This window comes from Mastigoproctus giganteus, chromosome 11 (genome assembly GCF_048544385.1).
Source record: "Mastigoproctus giganteus isolate SK-2022 chromosome 11, ASM4854438v1, whole genome shotgun sequence".
NCBI lineage: Eukaryota > Metazoa > Arthropoda > Arachnida > Uropygi > Thelyphonidae > Mastigoproctus > Mastigoproctus giganteus.
The window spans coordinates 86890521-86913497 of record NC_143585.1 but is presented as its reverse complement, the minus strand read 5'-3'; the positions used below and the strand labels follow the sequence as shown (position 1 = coordinate 86913497).

Below are 22977 nucleotides of genomic sequence, written 5' to 3'. Positions count from 1 at the left end.
AGGAGTAATTGTACAGTCAGCTATGAAGTTTTCTGGCAATGCAGACAGGTTGCCAGGGCAGGTCATGGTGTTTTGTCAAAGATATATAGGAATTTTGCTAGCCGGGAAAAGGAAGTGCCTTGAGAACATTTTAGGAAGGATGTAGATTTACTTGAGTGTGTACAGAGAAGGGCAACAAGATTGGTGAGGGGAATGAAGGGATCCTCTTACCAAGAGAGGCTTTATTTCTGCAAATTGCAGTGGCTGGAGACTAGGCACCTGCGCGGTGATCTGATTTAGGTGTATAAGGCCCTGAATGGGTTGAGCACGCTGAATTCTGATGGAATCCTTCTACTTGTTCAGATTAGCATTAGCATTAGCAGAGGCATATGATGCAAGAAAGCAAGCTTATTCAGCATCAGCCAAAAAAAAAAAACCCACTCCCATTTTACCCCTCCGTTCGTTCGAAATACCTGTCCAGTTGAGCTTTAAATTTGTTTAGGCTATCAACTTCAACAACAAGTGATGGAAGTCGGTTCCACCAACCAACCACCCGCTGGCCAAAGGCAAATTTCCGCACATCTATCCGACATCCGTCCTTCCTCAATTTGAATTTATGCCCTCTGAGGTGATTATTCTGAGAAAGATGAAGAATCCCATTGGCATTGAGCATGCTCAAACCATTCAAAGCCTTATACACCTCTATCAGATCACCTCGCCGGTGCCTAGTCTCCAAACTCGGTAATTTGCAAAACTTAAGCCTTTCTTCGTAAGAGCAACCCTTTGTTCCATTTACTAATCTTGTTGCCCTTCTCTGTACCCGTTCCAGCAGCTCTACATCCTTCTTGAAATGAGGCCTCCAGACCTGTATACAGTACTCAAGATGTGGCCTTACCATTGCCTTATACAAGGGAATAATCATCTCCTTATCCCTGCTAGAAAAATTACTGTATATCATTGACAAGACACCATGAGCTACTCTTGCAGCTCGTCTGCACTGCTCAGAGAACTTCATATCTGCCTGCACAATTACCCCCAGGTCCTTTTCATTCTCCACCACTGTCAGTGTAGTACCGCAGAGTTGATACGTTGCTCTGGGGTTACTGTTTCCCATATGCAGCACTTTACATTTGTCGATGTTAAACCTCATTTGCCACCTCTCAGCCCATCTGTTCAACCTTTCCAGATCCTGTTGCAGCAGCATAGCGTCAGTATTGTCCTTAACGACCCTGCCAACCTTTGTATCATCTGCAAACTTGGACATTAAACTTGATATCCCATCATCAATATCATTCATAAACACCGAAAACAACAACGGACCCAACACTGAACCTTGAGGAACTCCACTAATAACATTAGTCCACGTTGAGCAGTGTCCATTGATTACCACTCTCTGTCTTCTGCCACTCAACCATCCCCTTATCCATAGCAGCAATTTGCCTCCAATGCCACACTGCTCCAATTTGTGCAGCAGTCTTCCATGTGCAACAGTATCAAAAGCCTTTCTAAGATCCAAATATATAATATCAAAGTTATTCCCTGCATCCAGTTCTTTTGTGACTACATCATAGTATCCAATCAAATTGGTCAGGCAAGACCTGCCCTTAACAAAACCATGCTGTGTCTGAGCTATAACTGAATTCTTGTCTAGATGATCCTGCAGTGCTTCTTTAACCAGTGCCTCCATTAATTTACCTGGAACAGAAGTTAAACTAACAGGTCTATAATTACTTGTGTCAGCCTTTGATCCTCCTTTGTGAATTGGGGTTACATTTGCACATCTCCAGTCTATGGGTACCTCCCCTGAGTCCAAAGAAGCTCTCATAATTATGGCTAGGGGTTTGCATACTTCCTTTGCTGCCTCCTTTAATATAACTGGATAGATCCCATCCACCCCAGGTGCCTTTTTTATGTTTATCCTCAACAATCTCTCCTCCACTTTCCTCTCAGTTATTACAAAATCATCCAGCTCACTGCCAATGTTTACTTTACCTACATCATTCTCTTTCCTGAATAACTCCTCATGCGTGAATGTAGATGCAAAATACTCGTTTAGATTGTTAGCCACCTGAGCAGGATCCTCAACTGTTGAACCATCAATATCCAGTGGACCAATCTGATTCATCCCTTTCCTTTTCGAGTTCAAGTATGTAAAGAACTCTTTTCTGTTTTTCTTTGCATCCTTTGCCAAGGATTTTTCATAGTCTGCCTTTGCCTGTCTAATCTCCTTTGTGACTTGGTTACAGACCAACTTATATCTATCATAGGCTTCCATGTCACCCATTAATTTGTATGTATCCCATGCATTTTTCTTCTCTGCCACATGTCTCATTAGTTCATCTGACAACCATTTAGGCCTAAACCTTGAACAATATTTCTTAGTTGGTATGTAAAGCCTGGTAGCCTCCAAGATTAGTTCCTTGAATGCTTCCCATTTTGAGTTTGCTGTTGGTAACATCATCAGTTGGTCCCACTGTATAGAATTTAAATACTGTCTCAGACCATCATAGTCGCCTTTACGAAAACAAAAACCCTTCCCTTTACCTCTGATGGTAGTTACCTCCTTGAGTAAATCCCACTTCAACACACTGTGATCACTGCCACCTAGTGGTTCATTTATCTGCAGGTTCTTAATGCATGAAGAATCACTACTGATAATCAGATCAAGAGTATTGCTCCCTCTTGTTGCCTCACGAACATGCTGATGTAGAAAACAATCATCCAATAAATCCACAAAAGCCTTGCTAGTGTGAGAGTGACCAACCCACAAATTCCAGTCAATATCTGGGAAATTAAAGTCCCCCATTATAAGACTCTCTGATTTACTGGCCCACTCTATTTCCCTGTACAATATCTTATTATACTCATCAGAGTCATTAGGCCTATAGCACACTCCTACTCTCAATTTTGATTTCCCTATGCTTATGTCACACCAAACTGACTCGACACTGCCCTGTCCATCGATGTCGACTGGCTTCACTTCCTTGGACTTTATGTGTTTCTTAATTAATAGCATAACCCCTCCTCCCCTCCTGTCCTGTCTATCCTTTCTATACACATTGTATTCCCCAAATTCCAGTTCCGCATTACTTATATCTGTGTTACACCACGTCTCTGATATCCCAACAATATCTGCCTTTGATGTTTTGAGCAATACCTCAAATTCATCAAATTTATTTACCAAACTCCTAGCATTGGTGTACACGCAGGTATACATGCACCTGTTTCTATTCTTAGCTACCCTAACACAACCCATGTGTTTACTTGTACCGCAATGACTACCAGCAGTCTCTGAAATATCCTGCATCTTGTTTTTCAGACTTCTGCTCATTTCAATAGAAGCAGTGCAAGAATCACTTCCACCTCTGCCACTGGCTACTGTTAATCTATTAGTCCTTGTATCCCCCCCAACTAGCAGTTTTCCGACCCACCTAACACTGCCTCGACAGCATCAGCAAAAATTCTTGCACCCTTTCTATTTAAGTGTATCCCATCCCTGTAGAAGCAATCTCTCCTGTTAACAAGTACAGTCCAGGCTGAAAAAAATTCTACCCCTTGAGCCTTGCACAATCCCTCCAGGGCCGAATTGATCGACAAGGCTCTCATCATATACTCCCTCCTATCGTGTCTGGGCAGAATTGCAGACACTTTCAAGTTCAACCCTAATTCACGGCTTTTTTTCAACAGTGACCTGTACTTGCTAAGTAATTCCGCTGGTCTCCTACTCTTAATATCATTAGTGCCAACGTGTACAACTATATCACCTTTTGTGCCCTTAAAAGATGATATCTGCACAACGTCATCAACCTTTGCCCCTGGCAGACATACCCTGGTCCTATTCCACCTATCCTTTTTACAAAGTATGTTCCCCGTTTCCCTGACAATAGAGTCACCAACAACTACTAGTTCCTGTGGGACCAGCGCATTCTGCCTAGGGGGCTGCTTCTGTGTTGCCTGATGACCAAGTGCAAGCTCTGGCGTTGATGTGGGCAGCTGAGAGCTTGATGGGCCCCTCAATTTATTTCCTTCGAGGGCATCCACCCTGTCCTTCAAGCTCTCATAAAGGCCCATAACAACGATGAGTTGTCGCCTGATTTCCTTGCACTCCTTACATCGTGCACACACAAAGACATCCCCCTTGGCAATATCATGTCCCGTACCCGACTGCTCCGCAAACATCAAGCAAACAGTGCATTTTAATAGACTGTGATTCAGAGGGCAACTGCCCCCCTCAGTTCTCCCCTGAACCACAGCACTCCCATTAGCTTGAGCCTTTTGCTTTGCTGCTCTGGTCAGAGTCATGATTCCGATTTAATTCAATAAAATTCAAAACAAAAATTAAATCCTTAAGTTATATCCCAAAACAGTTATGTTATATATATATTTTTTTCGGTATCTAGTGTTTTCTACGAGTTCCCTTTATACAACTTCCGTATCACGTGTACCACTATAGTTATGTATTAATTATTTGTTACGATTAAGTCGTTATATATATATATATATATATATATATAGAGTTAAAAGTACAATTTAATTGACAATAAAGTTTATCAAGATTAATAGATTTACTGATTAATTGACAATATTATATTATGCACTATACGACACTAAGCTTATGCTATCGTGTAAAAATGGCGGGAATTCACGAACGGTATTTCTACGGACTCGTAAGTATTGATTAGCTTCCAAATCTCGCTATCTCAATTTAGAATAAACTAAGGATCCTGACTAGGTCTATAATCTACTTATAGAAGATAATTTGATATAACAGTTGGTTAATAAATCGACTAAATTTGGTTAAAAAAATATTTGGTTTGTGACACGTGGATTTGATACCGTTACCGATACTAAGTAATATCTACAAAATCTCTGTCTAAGTTAAACTTTAAACTAAGTATCGTAACTAGGAATATAAAGCTACTCTAGAAAATAAGTTAATATGACAATTTAAACTAATAAAGCAGAAAATAAATCAGGAAAAACTTCTCTGTTTGAAGAGCTTTAAGGAGCAATGGCCGCACAGGCAAACCTCGCACCCAGAAATTCCGAACCTAAGGGGGCATAAATTCAAATTAAGAAAAGACAGATGTAGAATAGATGTGTAGAAATTTGCCTTTAGCCAGTGGGTGGTTAATTGCTGGAACAAACTTCCATCTGTCGTGGAAGTTGATAAGTTAAATAAATTTAAGGAGGAACTGGACAGGCATTTGGAGGGAATGGTGTGTTTTTTTTTTTTTTTTTTGCTGGTGCTGCATAAGCTCATACGCTTGCTTTCTTGCATCACATGCCACTACTACTAACTCTGTCGTACTACACTGACAGTGGTAGAGAATGAAAAGGACCTGGCGTAATTGTGCAGGCAGATATGAAGTTTTCTGAGCAGTGCAGGCGGTCTGCAAGAGTAGCTAATGGTGTCTTGTCAATGATATCCAAGAATTTTCTAGCAAGGATAAGGAGGTGATTATCTCCTTGTATAAGGCAATGGTCAGGCTACACCTTGAGTACTGTATACAGGTCTGGAGGCCGCATTTTAAGAAGGATGTAGAGCTGATGGAACGAGTACAGAGAAGGGTAACAAGATTAGTGAATGAAACGAAGGGTTGCTCTTACTAAGAAAGGCTTAAGTTTTGCAGATTACAGTATCTGGAGACTAGGCACCTGTGAGGTGATCTGATTGAGGTGTATAAAGCCCTGAATGGTTTGAGCATGCTTAATGTTGATGGGATTCTTCCTTTTGCTCAGAATAATCACCTGAGAGGGCATAAATTCAAATTGAGGAAAGGCAGTTGTAGGATAGATGTGCGGAAGTTTGCCTTTAGCCAGCGGGTAGTTGATTGGTGGAAGAGACTTTTGTCTTTTGTCGTGGAAGTTGATAGCCTAAATAAATTTAAGGCTGAGCTGAACAGGTATTTGGAACGAGGGGGGGGGGGTGAAATGGGAGCGGATTTTTTTTTGTTTTTTTTTGTCTGATGCTGCATAAGCTTGCTTTCTTGCGTCATATTCCTTTATTAATGCTAATACTTCAAGAAAAAGTAATCTTCAAGTGACTTATTCATGATGTGTACTGTACATTATTCAATAAATTTACATTATGGTATTAGTCTATATATAACATATTCATAAATTACTGTATATTATATTTCTCAGGTTGAGAAAAAAGTTATAAGGACCACCCTCCCCCCCCCCCCAAAATCTTCATTAATGCATCTTTTCTTATTTCTGTTTTTGGAACAGTCTTCTGTGTCATGTTATTCTCTTAAAAATTGGAATCTACAGGAATTCAACAGGCAAGCATCAACATTCTGTCTTTTTAGCCTGCAAAGAATACTAGAATACTATAGGCTTTGTGCTTAGGGGACACAAAATGTTCCCTTTCGGATGCTAAAGAAACTGATACTGAGATTTTGCTAATATACTGTTAGTGGAATTTAGAAAATTGTAGGTCAAAATGCTCTTTCAAATTAGAATTGAGACTATATATTTGTGAATCGATTTAGGGAGGTATCTACCTCCCCCCCCCTCCCAGTAGCATGTTTCATTGGTTTATCTTTTCATTAAGATTACAGATTTTTTTGTGTGAAGAAGGGGAGAAGACATTTAGTATAATGTGATTAACAATTTTCAGATATGCTATATGTGCCAGAGGTATGATAACTAATATTATATAACAATAAAAAAAAAAAAAGCTGAGGATAAAACTATGTGCCAAGGTTAATTTCACGTGATATTTAAAGACTTTTATAAGTAAAATAAATTTTTAGCATGGTAGAATTTCACATAAAAACTGACTTTGAAAAAATTTTATTTATCACAATTTCAGATCATGAATTTTCTCCTGTTGAGGGAAAGGAAGTACATTCAGGCAATATAGAAAGGGTTACAACTAAAGAAAAGGCAAAGTTTCCTCAAGATGTTTTTCCAGAGGTATACACTGTTTATTTAGTGTATGTAATATATGCCTAAGTTGCTTATGTGATACATTAACACTATAGCTAATGTACTACAGACTAATAATTCTTTAAAAACATAGTTTATAATCTTTTAAACATGATAATTATATGTTCAGTGAAAGGAATTACATGCCAATATATAATTAATTTTCAAAAGTTAGCAACACACACTCCATGTATAAAGGCATAAGCTGGTTATATAATACTGGACTTATGGAAATTCGACTTTATGGAAGTTTTTGCTGGTCTGTGCAAACTTAAAAAAAATTGGTGAAATGCATTTTTAATCAATTAGGAATAAATGGAGGTATCGTGAAAATATCGTAATGTGAACCCAATAATACTTTTTTTTTTTTTTTTTTTTTTTTTTGGTAATTCGTTCCAAGACTTTGGAAGTTGAAATTTTCACTATATAACTAAGCTATTTATCTCTCGAAAAGGTAATTTTTATAATGGCAGTTGCACTACACTTTATCGTTATCATATGTTCCATTATACTAATCAATTTTGAATGCCTTTGTGATATTTTTCTAAAACACATTTCTGGAGGTCCCTACCATAAAACAATAAAAACAATTTGCACTTTCTGGTTTATTGGGCTTTTCTGTTAGCGCAATCTATTATAAATGGGTAGTAAACTCGATTTTACTGCATTTGCGATAATACCGATAACTGGAATTCTGTGGGTTTTTACATTACGGTATTATGGTGGAATGAGTTCCCCTTCACTGAAATCTTCAATCATATAAAAACATAAATAAAATTTCAAAATCTATTTATTCTTATTTACTGAATTACAATGGTGAAGGGAAAGGGGCCAACGGAAAGTGCAAGTGGTGGCAGTGCTAGAAAACCAAACAAAATTGATTTATAAATGAAGATGATTAATTAAGAAGTACAAAGCAGGACAAAGTTTGTCATCTATTGCAGGGAATTAGGTCTCGCTGCTTCAATAGTTTTATTTTGCTTCACTGTTTTAAAGGACAGTGCGTGTATAAAAGAACATGTTAAAGGATCAACGCATTTAAGAACAGTGATCACAAAACAACATTCAGGTGCTATATCAAAGATGGAAAAGCTATTAATAATATGAATGGAAAATCAGATTCAGAAGCAAGTGTCCCTGAGTTCACCGGCCATTTAAGCAAAAGCAAGAAGTATTTATGACGATATTAAGGATAAGTACAGCAAACCCCAAGCCAAGTTCATGGCAAGCAATGGGTGGTTTAATAAGTTCAAGCATTGCGCTGGTTTCCAAAACATCAAAGTATGCGGTGAAGTCGCCAGTGCCTATTCTGTGATGTGTTGGAAAAAAAACCTTCTAAATCTCCACATCCTCAACTTCCGCAGCAGCATGCTTATCAGCTGGAGAGTTAATTCTGGCAACAATGCCTCAAAGGTAAAACTTGATGACGTTATGCCTGTCTCCTCTCTCTTTTTGTAATTTTATAATTTTGAAATTTTTGTAATTTTTCCTGTGCATGAGATAAAAAAATTGAATAAATAATTCAATTTACATGTTCGTCGAATATTTCTTTTTTGCTTCAATCAAATTTAGCGTGCATAGTTACGAGTGCTGCATAAGCATTTAGGGAATTTTCAACTTATGTAAAATTCTACTTATGTAGAGTTCCACAGAACGCAACCCTTACATAAGCCGGGGAGTGTCTGTATTTACAAATTCTAGAGTTTATTGATTGTTACCCAGAAGCAAAAAAGAGGATTTCATAAACAAAGGCACATTTTTTTACTAAATAAAATTCCAAATGATGTCAACATTTCATATCTGCTTGGGTAAGATACAAAAGCAACTTTATAATTAAATTTCCTTGTAATTTGAGCTGTGATGAATATGTTACAAGTGAATCAACTATGCTTGTAATTAACCTGAATTACAAGTTAATTTAACTGAAGTTGCCTTTGTGCTTGTCTTGAGAATGGAATCCCAAAGATCTAAATGTTGGCATCAATTGCAATTTTATTTAGTTAACTGAACTTGCCTTTGTGTAGGAAATGCTCTTTTCCACCTCTGGGTAACAATAAGTAAATTATTTAATTTGCAAGTACATGTTAAGTTAGTGATTTTAACTTTTGAAATTTAATTATATTTATATTTTTCATTGCGTTGTACCTATATCTTAATGTATACTATATTGCCAAAAGTAATCAGACACCTGCATGTTTTAAAGAACATTTTAATGATACAATACTTAATAATATTTCAGCCTACTTTTGGTTGTAATACATACTGTCTATGCCAGTCATCATCATCAGCCATTTTCAATCCACTGCAGGATGAAGGCCTCTCCAGCAACTTTCCAGTTCCTTCTGTTTTGTGCAATGGCCATCCATTTACTACCCACAAACTCATGAATTTCATCTGTCCATCTCCGTTGTTGTCTTCCAGGTTTTCTCTTAGCTCCTCTTGGGTACCATTCTGTTATTTTCTTAGTCCATCTGTCATCATGTCTTTGAGCTATGTGTCCTACCCAAGACCATTTTAGTTCTTTAGATTTGATAAGAATGTTCTTTACTTGAGTTTGCTGCCTAATCCATGTGTTTCTCTTCTTATCTAACAGTCTGATTCCCAATATAATTTGTTTCATTCTTCACTGTGTAGTTCTCAGTTTCTCTTCCATTCTTTTGGTGAGTGCCCAAGTTTCACTTCCATATAAGTCATGGTGGGAGTATACGTTGGTTCATTATTTTACGTTTCAGACAAATTGGGGTATTGCTCCTCAGTATGTGACCATATTTCCTGAATGCTATCCATCCAAAATTTATTCTTCTCTTGACTTCCATCCATTTATCATTATTACAGCTAATGACTTGTCCCAGATAAGTATATGACTCCACCTTTTCAATTACTGCTCCTTCAATCATTATATCCCTTTCTGTGGCATACTTGTGGCAGGCAGATATGAAGTTCTCTGAGCAATGCAGATGGGCTGCAAGAGTAGCTCATGGTGTCTTGTCAATGATATACAGGAATTTTTCTAGCAGGGATAAGGAGGTGATTATTCCCTTCTATGAGGCAATGGCCAGGCCACACCTTGAGTACTGTATACAGGTCTGGAGGCCTCATTTCAAGAAGAATGTATAGCTGCTGGAACAAGTACAGAGAAGGGCAACAAGATTAGTGAATGGAACAAAGGGTTGCTCTTACGAAGAAAGGCTTAAGTTTTGCAAATTGCAGTGTCTGGAGACTAGGCACCGGCGAAGTGATCTGATAGAGGTGTATAAAGCCTTGATTGGTTTGAGCATGCTCAATGCCGATGGGATTCTTCCTCTTGCTCAGAATAATCACCTGAGAGGGCATAAATTCAGATTGAGGAAAGACAGATGTAGGATAGATGTTTGTAAATTTGCCTTTAGCCAGCAGGTAGTTGGTTGGTGGAACAGACTTCCATCCCTTGTTGTGGAAGTTGATAGCCTAAATAAATTTAAGGCTCAGCTGGACAGGTATTTTGAACGAATGGAGGGGAGAAATGAAAGTGTTTTTTTTTTTTTTTTTTTTTTTGGCTGATGCTGCATAAGCTTGCTTTCTTGCATCATATGCCTCTACTAATGCTAAATGCCAATGCTAATAAAAGAGGTAGCATTCTCATATATTTTCTTCAAAATCATAATATATGGGGTATCTATGCCTTGTCTTTCCAGTGTCCGAAACATTGCCTTATGCTGTATCGAGTCAAATGCCTTTTCATAATCCACAAATACAAGGCATAATGGTGTTTTATATTCATTTGCCTTCTCCATTAGCTGTGACATTACTTGAAGGTGATCCCTAGTTGAGAATCCTGTCCTAAAGCCAGCTTGCTCTTTCGGTTGATTCTCATCAAGTATTCTTTCTAATCTGTTAGTAATGACCCTTGTGAATAACTTGTAGATGTGGGATAACAAGCTAATTGTCTATAATTTCCAATTTCTGATTTATCTTCTTTCTTATGCAGAAAAACTATGATTACATTATTCCACTCCTTAGGACCACACCTTTTCTAATGTATTTTGTGAAGAGTCTTGCCAGTTTTTGTGTCATATCTCTTCCTCCCAATTTTAACAATTCTACAGTAACTTCATCTTCCCCCGGAGCTTTCTGATTCTTCATTTTCTTCAACGCGTGTTCTGCCTCATCAGGAAGGATATCAGGTATGTTGTATGTGTTACTGATTTGCGATCCATCTTCCTCACTGCTGGCATCATTCTCTCACTCCTTGTATAACTCTTTATAGTAATCGTCTGCTATTTGAATTATGTCTTCTCTGCTATTCATAAGTACACCATCACTGTTCTTCAGTTTCAGTATCATTTGTCTTTCTGTATTACTGATTTAAATCCTTTGTTTTCCCTTAATGCTTGTTCTACTTTTCTTGTGTTAAATTTTCTTATGTCCTCTCTGAGTCTTTCTAATGGCTTTGCATAACTCAGTATACTCAATTTTCTCCCTGTCAGTGTTTTTCTTGTCGTCTTCGGTTCATCATGACAAGTGTTTCTTGACTGATTTTTTTTCTTCTTTGGATTTCTTGCCAGTATACCTGGCCAATTTTTGACAACAGGAATATGGTACTTGGGTTAGTTCTTCCTTCAATACAGTAATTAATACAGCTGGTGATTATAGTTATGTTGACCTAGTCCAAACCCAATGTTCCCCTTCATCTGAAAGGTTTTCAGCAAGGTTAGGGTCGGAGCTCTGCCCAGGCCAGTAAAGCTTTTGCAGGTCTATGTCTTCAGTCTAAGTCAGTGATGGCTGTGAAGTATGATGTGCTCTTTTCTGTTTTGGCATGACAATGCTGAAACTGAAAAGAAACTCTCTCCACATTGTTACTACAATTTAGGAAGAGCACAGTTGTCTAGAATATCAGTGTACTGCATAGCATTAATTGTTCCAGGAACAAGTAATGGTCCTAACCATGAGAAACATTCTCAGACTGTGTGTGATACCTCCACTAAATTTCACAGTTCGGACAACATGTTTACCACGAATCACAACTCCATAACAGTTTACCAATGTTCCAGGGATCAGTTGTGATGAGTTGTGTGCCTGGGTTGTCAGTACTGTGCATTGCTTACTATGATAATTGGTTTATATGTTGTTGCTTTTCTTAAAATCTGATTCTGTGCAGCTCGTTACATATCATCCTGATTGACAGCATTTGATTGAGGACTGAAGGGATATACATATTACTCTTTTGGATGCTTCCTAATACCTTTCTGTAATTCTTTGTAGGCTACCCAAATTTCCCAATTTTAGTAGCACCATAACATTTCCGTTTGGTGATTATGTTAGCTACTATGATCTAGGATAGTGGTGCGCAAACTTATTTCGCTCGCGACCCCCTTTATTAAATATAAAATAGATGCAACCCCTCAATATAAACCCGAGGTAGGATGACCAATTTTAGAGAATAAAAATGGCATTTTATAAAATATGTATTATAAAATTTTATTTGAGTACTGAGAAAGGAATAAAAAAAATTGTTTCCTTTTAATTTTAACATTAAAATAATTGTTTAACATTTTATTTGAATACAGCAAAAAGAACAAATCATATTCTTATTTTTCAACTAAGATTACAAAACAATAAAAAAATTAACAAATACAAAACACAAATACAAATGAGAAGGATGAGCTTGGATAACTAATAATATTTGGTTCATATTTGGCACAATATTTGAAATTGCTACTTCCATGTCATCGTCTGGATCAAGTCTGGAATGCTGTTTTGTTTTTATAGCTGCTATCAACTTCTACAACAACAGATGGAAGTTTGTTCCAGCAATCAACCACCCCCGCTGGCTAAAGGCAAACTTCTGCACTGTTATCCTACAACTGCCTTTCCTCAATTTGAATTTATGCCCTCCCAGGTGATTATTCTGAGCAAGAGGAAGAATCCCATCAGCATTGAGCATGCCCAAACCACCTAACTCTGCTTCAATAGCATCAGCAAATATTTTTGCACCCATTCTATTTAAGTGTATCCCATCCCTGTAGAAGCAGTCTCTCCTGTTAACAAGCACAGAAAAGGCTGAGAAAAATTCTACCCCTTGAGCAATGACTCAGTTCTGCCTAACATATCACTTGCTGAATGGGCTAGAGCTCAGTTGTTTGTTTGTTTGTTATTTGGTTTTTAGGAGCATTAGCAACTAAGGCCATATTGCTCCTGGAATATGCGGTGGTCATTCCCTTGACCTTTCCGCATCCTCCGTATTTGGTGGTGACAGGGCTCGAACCCTGGTCTAATCAAGAAGCATGTGCTATGCACTGTTGCTCCTGCCCACCTGGCTACGGAGGCACCCTAGATCTCAGCTTTCAGCTCCTAATCCATCTTTGAAGCAAAAAAAAAAAAAAAAAAAAGAGACCAGATTTGTAATACTCCAATTTCCATCCCCTCTACTAGTGGCATCCCAAAGTGAAACCAGGATGGCAAAAGATGAACCTTCTAAGAGCCAAATTAATACTGCAGAAATGGATATAGATCACAAAACTCAAGAAGAACCAATATTAGAAATTTATGCTGAAGAAGATATGGACACTGGACGGCCTACCTTTCCTAAAAACTATAAAATTAAAATAGGTCGCTAAACCTAGTGCCTCTAAAAAGCAACCAGATCATCCTACCACTAAAACTAAATAATGCAGTGCATTTTACAATGGAATTGTCAAGGACTTTGTACTAATACAAATGATTTTATGACCTAATCCGAGATTTCAGTCCAGCAGGCATTTGTTTATAGGAAACAAATTTAACTCCACAAGTGACCCCCCTCAATAAAGAAATATACTTTGTACAAGCGTGACAGGAATGCAGCAACTGCAGCCCATGGAGGTGTAGCAGTTTTAGTATCCATCTAGGCAAATCCCTTTAAAAACTAATTTAGAAGTTGTTGCTGTTAGAATAGAACTTGGAATAATTTTATCTCTTGTTTCTATTTATCTTCCACTCAACCAAATGTATATACTCCTAGATTTTGATGAGCTCCTTGCCCAGATACCACCTCCTATTTGTTTGATGGGCGACTTTAATGGATACTACCCATTATGGGGGTGGTCTACATATGGATAGAAGAGGGAAGCTAATAGAAACATTACTGCATACTCATAATCTAACTCTGCTGAACACAGGTGCACATACCCATGTGCATTTTCCCACAGGAAATACTTTTGCCATAGATCTATCTATCTACTCCCCTGCTCTGTACCCAAGTATACATTGGGAAGTATTGAATAATCCACATAATAGCGATCATCTTTCAATTACTTGTAAATTTCAAACTATCTCCTCCAATCTGGAAATTTGCAGAAGATGGAAATTTACAAAGGCAAACTGGATAAAATTTTCCTTAAGTACAGCTTTAGATAAAACCTTCATTCAGAATCAGTCAATAGATGAAGCTTTTGACCATATCATTCTAGCAGCAGCTGAAAAAGCTATTCCTCAGTCGTCAACTCGTCCACACAGGTGCAACGACTACTGGTGGAATGATGAATGTAATATAGCGAAAAAAGAAAAGAATAAAGTTTGGAATATTTTTTGCAAGCATTCTATTAACCTTATAAACTATAAGAAACTCAATTCACTACTATTAACCTTATAAACCGTAAGAAACTCAATGCTAAAGCATGGCAAGTAAGAAAAAAGGCCAAAAAAGATTCATGGATTCAATTTGTATCCACTATTACAAAAAACACCGATACCAGATTAATCTGGAGGAAAATCCAACTTCTGAATGGCAAATATCCATTGTCATCCTCTCCTGTATTGATCTGTAATGATCAAGAACTATCTTCCCCCAAAGACATAGCAAATGCTTTCACTGAAGCTTTTGCCAAAATTTCAGCATCAATCTCATATGATGCTCCATTCCAATGAATTAAAGATGCAGCAGAAAGGCAGAAGTTAAATTTCAACACCAGCCTCTCTCTTCCATATAATCAGCCTTTTACAATATCCCAGTTAAAGGAATCTCTTAACAGAGAACCCAGTAGTGTGTCTGGCCCTGATGGTATATTTTACATTATGTTAAAACACCTGAACGACACAGACTTACAAACTTTTTACTGATTTTTTTTTTTTAACAGAATTTTTCAGGAGCATGTTTATCCTCACTCTTGGAGGCATTCACTTGTATTAGCCATCCCTAAATCAGGAAAGGATCTCTCTGATCTGGTAAATTATCATCCAATTTCCTTAACTAATTGTTTAGGGAAAACACCGGAGAAATTGGTCCTCAAGTGTCTCACCTGGTTTTTGGAGTCACGTAACATCTTGCATAAAAATCAGTATGGCTTTTGACAAAATAGATCTGCATTGGATATGATAGCTAAAGCAGAATTGAACATCAGAAATGCTTTTGTCAGAAAGGACCACCTGGTTGTGGTAATTTTGGATTTAGAGAAGGCCTTTGATACAACATGGCATTTCCGCATTTTACGGTATCTTCACACCTTTGGACTACAAGGAAGGCCATACCTCTTTCCAGTAGTATCAGATTTCTTGGCTTAATCCTGGACAATAAATTAAACTTCATTCAACACATCACATATCTGAAAACTAGTTACTTGAAAAAATTAAATATCCTCAGAGTACTATCTTCATCAACGTGGGATGTTGACCAATACACTCTGCTTCAACTATATCGAGTATTAATCAGATCTTGCTTGGACTACGGATCACCAATCTATGATTCTGCTAGGAAAAGTGCACTAATTCAGCTAGATACTATCCATCACAGAGCTCTAACGATTGTCTCAGGGGCATTTAGAACATCCCCCCCTGTACCCAGTCTGTATATAGAGGCACACAAACCTCCACTCCTCTTCGGAGGAAATTGTTGCTACTCAACTATGAAACAAAAATACGGAGCCTTCCCTTTCATCCTATTTGGCCATATTTATTTGAGCCCGAGTGGACCGCCTTTTATGTCAACAAACCTAACAAAAATAAACCAATTGGAATAAGGCTACTACAGTTAATAGAATGCTGGTATTTACATATGGATAATACCTTTCAGGACACAAGCACTTACGACCCTCCATAGTTTAGTTATATGCCCGTCTTTGATCTCTCTTTCCAACAATGGGGATAAAAACAAGCAGCAGATTTCACCATCAGGGAACTCCATGCTACACACACACACATAGCTAAACATTCTCAGAGTTTTCATATTTCATATATATATATATATATATATATATATACATACCAATGGCTCAAAAACAAGTAGAACAGTAGACGCAGCAGCAGTTTCTACTATCTTTTCTAGTTCTGTGTCTCTTCCGAGGGAATGCAGTGTTTATACTGTCGAACAGTTTGCGATAAAGATAGCTCTAGATCACGCGACTGATTTGTCCTATAAGCAGACAATGATCTATTCTGACTCTTTGAGTGCAATAACAGCATTAAAAAATTCATCCAAGCCAATCCACCCAGTCTTGAAGCAAATCAGATCACAGATAAATAAATTATTATCTGCTGCTAACCAACCAGTCACTTTCTGTTGGATACCAAGTCATGTAGGCATCAAAGGAAATAATCATGCAGATCAAGCTGCTAAACATCCAACCACTGCAAGCTCTTCTAACTACCAATTGCCATATACAGACTACAAATCAGTTGTAAGAAACGTGTGAAGAGCAATGATTGCAAATCTGGCAGGCTCAGGGTGGCAATAAGCTGCTTCAATTTAAACACGAACCTAAGTTGTGGCCATCAAGCATGCGATCAAATAGGCAAGAGGAGGTGATCCTGGCTAGGACTTGTATTGAGCACACACACATCTAACCCATATTCTACTCATGTAGGAAGATCCGCCTATTTGTACATTTTGTCAGTCTACACTTACGGTGAAGCATATTCTAATAAATTGCAACCATTATAATAATTATTGAAACAAAATTTTCACATCTGCAAGAACCTTTAACATTACTTCATCTGATTGGAGATGATGCAAATCTAGCTGAGCTCTTTGTTTTCTTGAAACAAATAGGATTATTTAACAGATTTTAACTCTAATTGCACTATGGAATAGAATCAGGCACAATATGGCCTTAGTAGCCCTTGTGCCATTAAACAACATATCAACCAACCAACTGAACACAGATGTGCACACATATATTCACTGCCCCAAAGGATCTAGCTGTACTCTGGACCTGTCCATATGTTACTAATCCATTTATCCTAGAATTCGGTGGACAGTTTTCTATAACGGAGAATCTTATAAACTATAAATGACTCTAAGCTGAAGCTCAAAATTCGTAGGCAGGTAAAATGGGATGCATGGATTAAATTTACTGTACCAGCTGCAGAAACACTGACCCCAAAATAACCTGGAGAAAGATCCACACTCGTAGTTGAATGTTTTAGCAAACTTCTACCCCAATCCTGTCTTGGAAAGGAAAAGATATTTCTTTTCCACTCTACATTGCAGAGACATAACTGAAACATTCACTGTCACCTCATCCTCTGCTTCTTATGGAGACTCGTTTAGTTGCATAAAGAAGTTTGTGAACAATATAAAATTAATTTTGCTACAAATTAATCATATTCCTGTAACCTACCATTCACTGTTACCAAACTCAATGAAACTATCCAAAAGGAATTAAGGTGCTTTGCCACCTTAACTCTAACTCGATGTCCACAATACTGCAGCTTTACAACAGAATCTTTGAAGACAATGTTTGTTTACTCTAATATGTGGTATCAGTCAAAAGTGGTAGCCATACAAAACCAGAATGATGCTTCCCCCCCCCACCCACCAGTTATAGTCCTATATCTCTGACCAGCTGCTTAGGAAAAATCCTAGAAAAGATGGTTCACAAAAGATTCATTGAATTATTGAAGATCAGGATCACGGTTTCCTCTAAGTTGCGTGCGTGGCCGCTCACTGATTTCTGTGAAGTTGCACAAGTGCTTTTACTTCTCGCGCACATAGCCGACATACTAGATGGCCACAGGAGTATTAGTGGAAGAATGGATATAGGTAGGGGATAGCTCATGCCATAAGATTCGCTATTGCATGACATGGTCCCACATCTTTTATATATGTGACGCCTCCGTAGCCAGGTGGAAAGGAGCAGCAGTGCATAGCACACGCTTCTTGATTAGACTGGGGTTCGAGCCCATCACCACCAAATACGGAGGATGCGGAAAGGTCAGGGAATGACCACCGCATATCCCAAAGCAATATGGCCTTAGTTGCTAATGCTCCTGAAAACCAAATAACAAAATAACAAACATCTTTCATTTCAAATACATAGTACATTGCAAATACATAGTACATAGTGAAAAGTTATATTTGTTAAAGTTATAAATAGTAAATAAAAAATAATAAATATTGTAAATAAAAAAACTTGCAAAACATTTAAAAAGGATCGGCTTTTAAAACAAATTGATGTTGAAATTCCATCAAACAAAAAGCAAAACCTAAAACTAGGAGATATTTTTCAATACAATGAAAAAAATGGTATCGTCTTGTGTACTTTTTGTGCAGAAGCAAAAGTTGCTGGAGAATTTAGTACAGGAAGAAAATGGGAAGAATGGAAATTAGATTATTTAAAACTGCGTCTAAGTCAGACGATACATATAGACCTGGTTACCAAGTTATGTAATCTGAAAAATGGTGGAATTTTAAATATTTTGACGGAAACTGTATAAGTACGTAACATAAAAAAGGAAAGAAATGAACGATTGAAATCAAATTTTGATATGGTTAAGGTTTTAATTAATGATGTGATATTAGCCATAAAAATTAATGCATCAATGAACTGTACAAGACATTCCTGAACACATGGGAAAAATTTATAGATATACCTAAACATTGGAGAAGCAAAAATTATTCATTTGAATTTGTTGATTGTATAAATTCTGTTCTCATAAAAAAATATCCTGAACTAAATAAGAGAATCTACTTTCTGCACGTTAATTTTAGACGAAAATACTGATATTTCATTACAAAAAGTAGTAATTTTGTATTTTAAATTTCGAGTGAAAAATGAAACATATTACAACACAGTATTTGGAGGTATTTTGGTGCTTACAAACTGTGACGCCGACCGGGCTAGCCGAGTGGGTAAAGTACCTGCCCGGCAACCCAAAGGTCGCGGGTTCGATTCCTGCCTCGGGCTTGGACCAAAGTACTGCAAAATCCTTGGGAGGTGCAATATGGCTACAGAAGCCGATGCGCCAACAACTACCAAATCAAAAAAAAAAAAAAAAAAACTGTGACAGTATGTCCATTTTAGAAAAAATAAATTTTTTTTATGACAAATATAATTTTGATATTCAAAAGATGGTAATGTTCAAGTCAGATGGAGCAAGTGTTATGCTTGGAAAGAAAAATGGAGTAGTAGCAATTCTCATAAAGGAAATATTACATCTATCTGGACAACATTGTGTTGCACACCAAGAAAATTTAGGATTGGTTGACACATAGAAAAATGTATCTATTATGTAATAGAGACATTGCTTAGAACTGTGTATACACAATGTTTATCAGGTCTAACATTAAAAAAAGGAAAATTAGAAGAACTAGCCCAGGTTACAGAACACTATGTTGTATCTTTTAGACCATTACATGAAGTCAGATGGTTATCCAGACATTTTGCAGTTGATGCTTTAGTAAAAAATTATGAAATATTAATTGAATATTGCAGTGAGCAGGTTAATGAATGTAATGATCCTATTAGTAAATGCTGCTTACAAATTTGGACAAATTCACAATATCATGTGGCATTAATTGCACTCAATGATGTATTAGGAGAGCTTGCATCGCTTGGAAAATTTCTACAAAAAAAGTTGTTTAAACATTATTGATGCACATCAATGTTAAAGCTAAAATAATCAAATTAAGAAGCCAATATCTTGGTAAAAATATTTTCTGGAGTGAAAATGTGAAAGTATTATCAGAAATTCAAAGTGATGTTGACACTGCAGCTATAATTTGATTTATAAAACGTATGTGATCACTTAGATAACAGATTTCCTGATGATGGATTAAACAATCGGAAAGTATTTGATATTAATGCTGTCACAAATGAAAGCAATAGTTTTGACTTTGCAAAACTTAATGTGATATGCCTTGCAAAAAATATTCACAATTTATTACAAATAATGAAAGTGATGATATTTCTAAAATATCAGAAGAATATTTGGAATTAAAATTTATAATTGCCGAAAAAACTAAAACTGGAACATTTAAAACTTTCAGTGACACTAAATTTCGTACTTACAAATTTAGAGTTTTGTAACATATCCATTCTCTAATAATATTATGCGAACATTTCAAGCATCAAGTGCAGACTGCGAGCGAGAATTTAGCACTATGAATTCAATTAAAACAAAAAATCGAAATAGAATACACGAAGATCATTTAAGTGTACTTATGAGAATCAAATTGCATTTAGCCAGTGGTGCAACAATAAATGTAGATGATGTCTACAAAGTATGGACTTCTACAAAGAACAGAAGAGAAAAATTCCAAGAAAATAACTAACTAACTGTAAAGTGTAAATTTATTGTTAACATTTTTTTATTATTATTATGTATGTCCCTACTTATAATTAAAACAATTTGTAAAAACATTGCACATATTATTTAATCTTGTCTAAAAAATTTTTACTTGGGTGCATTTCTGCACTGCACAGCTATAAAAAAAAAATTAGAGGGAACATTGATCAGGATGCTATATCACCCCACCAATTTGGTTTCCATCATAACAGGTCTGAAACTGACATCCACATTAAAATCAAAGCTCATCCTCGAAACACTTTTGTTAAAAAACATGTGGTAATGGTAACTTTTGATATTAATAAGGTATTCAACTTCACCTGGAGATATGGAATTCTCCAAGACTTATACGACCTTGGACTGAGAGGTAACCTGCCTTGATTCATTCAGAATTTTCTCTATCTTGGAACCTTTCAAGTGCGATTCCAGAATTCTTTTGCTACGATTCCCATGTAAGAAGGAATACCTTGGGGATCGATTTTAAGTACAATTCTTTTTGCATTACATACCGGTAACATAACTCAAGACTTTCCAGCTACAGTAGAAACTTATATGTATGTGGATAATCTCACTATTTCCTATCAATCATCGAAGGTGCCTAGCAATAACTAAAATTGAAAATTGGACAAAATTCAATGACCACCTATTAACCGAGGGGGGGGGGAAGAGTTCAGCAATACTTCTGTAAATTATGTTTCGTTATCCAGAATCCGTCTTAAGACTGAAACACAGAAATACCCATGACAAATTCCTTAAGACTATTAGGTTTAGTTTTAGACACCAAATTAAATCTTCATAAACTTATTACCTACCTGTGAACAATGTGCCTCCAGAAATTAAATATTCTTTGTGCAGCATCCTCGACTGTGGGGCATATAGTATATGCTTCAGCTAAAAAGAGTATCTTATGATCTGTCAGCACCATCCAACACAATGCTCTTCGATCTGCACTGGGTACCAACACTACCTCCCCAGTTCACAGCTTGTACATAGAAGCACATGATGCCCCCCCCCCCCCCCGCATTACCTCAGAAGACAAAGCCTATTCTGTCAATATGCTCCCGAAATAAGAAGTCTACCATCCTACCCCACCCCTGTTGGGCCTATCTCAATTATTGGATATATCTATTTAGCCATGGCCCTAGGAATCTAAGCCTAACGAACCCAGCCCTGCTGAGATATGCCTTCGAGAAATAGTACATAAATGGAAAATTGATCTCAGTGAAATTGAGGAAAATATAAATATCCCTTTACTGCTATAGGATAGACATGAGCTGGGTATTGATCTGTGCTTTTATCAGTGATCAACAAATTCCATTTTGTCACATAACATTCAACAGCTACGTGCTAACCATGCTTCAGAACACACCAGAAAACTCATAATCTATACAGATGGTTCTAAGTCCCAGTCATGTGTAGGTGCAGCAGATGAATTCCCATCTCATGTACTCTCAAAATCTCTTCCACGTTATACTTTAGCGGTGAGTACGGTATACTTTCTGCTGAATTATATGATATCCAGCTTGATTTAAACGAAATTTGTTGGTAGTCATTTCTTCATTAATATATTTTGATTTGCATAGTGCCTCGTAGTCATACAGTGCAAACACACTTCTTATCATCCCCTCCTACAGGAAATTGGAATTCTAATCAACCTCTGTCAAGAATTAAAATGACCCACTGGTCATTTTCATTCTCCCCTGCCCTGAGTGTGGTACTACGCAGTTGGTACATTAATCTGGGATTACTACTCCTGACATGAAGTACCTTGCATTTGTCAATATTAAACTTTAGTTGCCACTTCTCAAGCTATCTACCTAATTTGTCTAGATATTGTTGCAGTAGCATACCCTGATTACTGTGATCAACTACTTTGCCAACTTTTGTAGACATTAAGGCTAGATATGCCTTCATCAGTATCTTTAATAAATATTAAAAACAGCAGTGAGCCCAGCACTGAACCTGAGGGAATTCACTAATAACATTAGTCCACGAAGAGCAGTGTCCATTAATGACCACTCTGTCTTCTCCAACTCTCCTTTTATCCATATCAGTAACTTACCCTTAATGTCACCCTGCTCCAATTTTTACAGCGATCTCTTATGTGCAACAGTATCAAAAGTTTTTCTGAAATCTAAGTATGTGATGTCAAAGTTGTTTTTTTACATCTAGTTCCTTTGTTACTGTGTCATAGTATCCAATCAGATTGGTCAGACTAGATCACTTCTTAACAATCTATGCTGTGACTGTAATATCAGTGCATTCTTGTGTAGATGACCCTGCATTATTTCTTTTTAACTACTGACTCCATTATTTTCCTTAGAACAAAAGTCAAGCTAACAGGTCTCTAATTACTCATGTCTCCCTTTGATCCCCTTTGTGAATTTAGGATATATTTGCACATCTCTATTCCGTAGGGAAAATAATAAGTTGTAGATGCCAACCATTACAACATATTATTACTACCTTGTTTCCCACTTTACATATTGCATTCGTGGATAAATTGAACCTTATTGATTCTTAAGTATACATAAATTATCGATC

At 37.0% G+C, this 22977-nt stretch overlaps 1 protein-coding gene across 2 annotated transcripts in view; it reads left to right on the top strand.

The window, feature by feature from the left end:
* 5PtaseI (inositol polyphosphate-5-phosphatase A) overlaps positions 1 to 22977 on the top strand; it is a 400034-nt gene that overhangs the window by 117538 nt on the left and 259519 nt on the right. For both annotated transcript variants that reach the window (XM_090385500.1, XM_090385499.1), the window contains exon 6: positions 6800 to 6903. In XM_090385500.1, coding sequence (XP_090241626.1) covers positions 6800 to 6903 — 104 coding nt within the window. The remainder of the gene's footprint in view (positions 1 to 6799; positions 6904 to 22977) is intronic.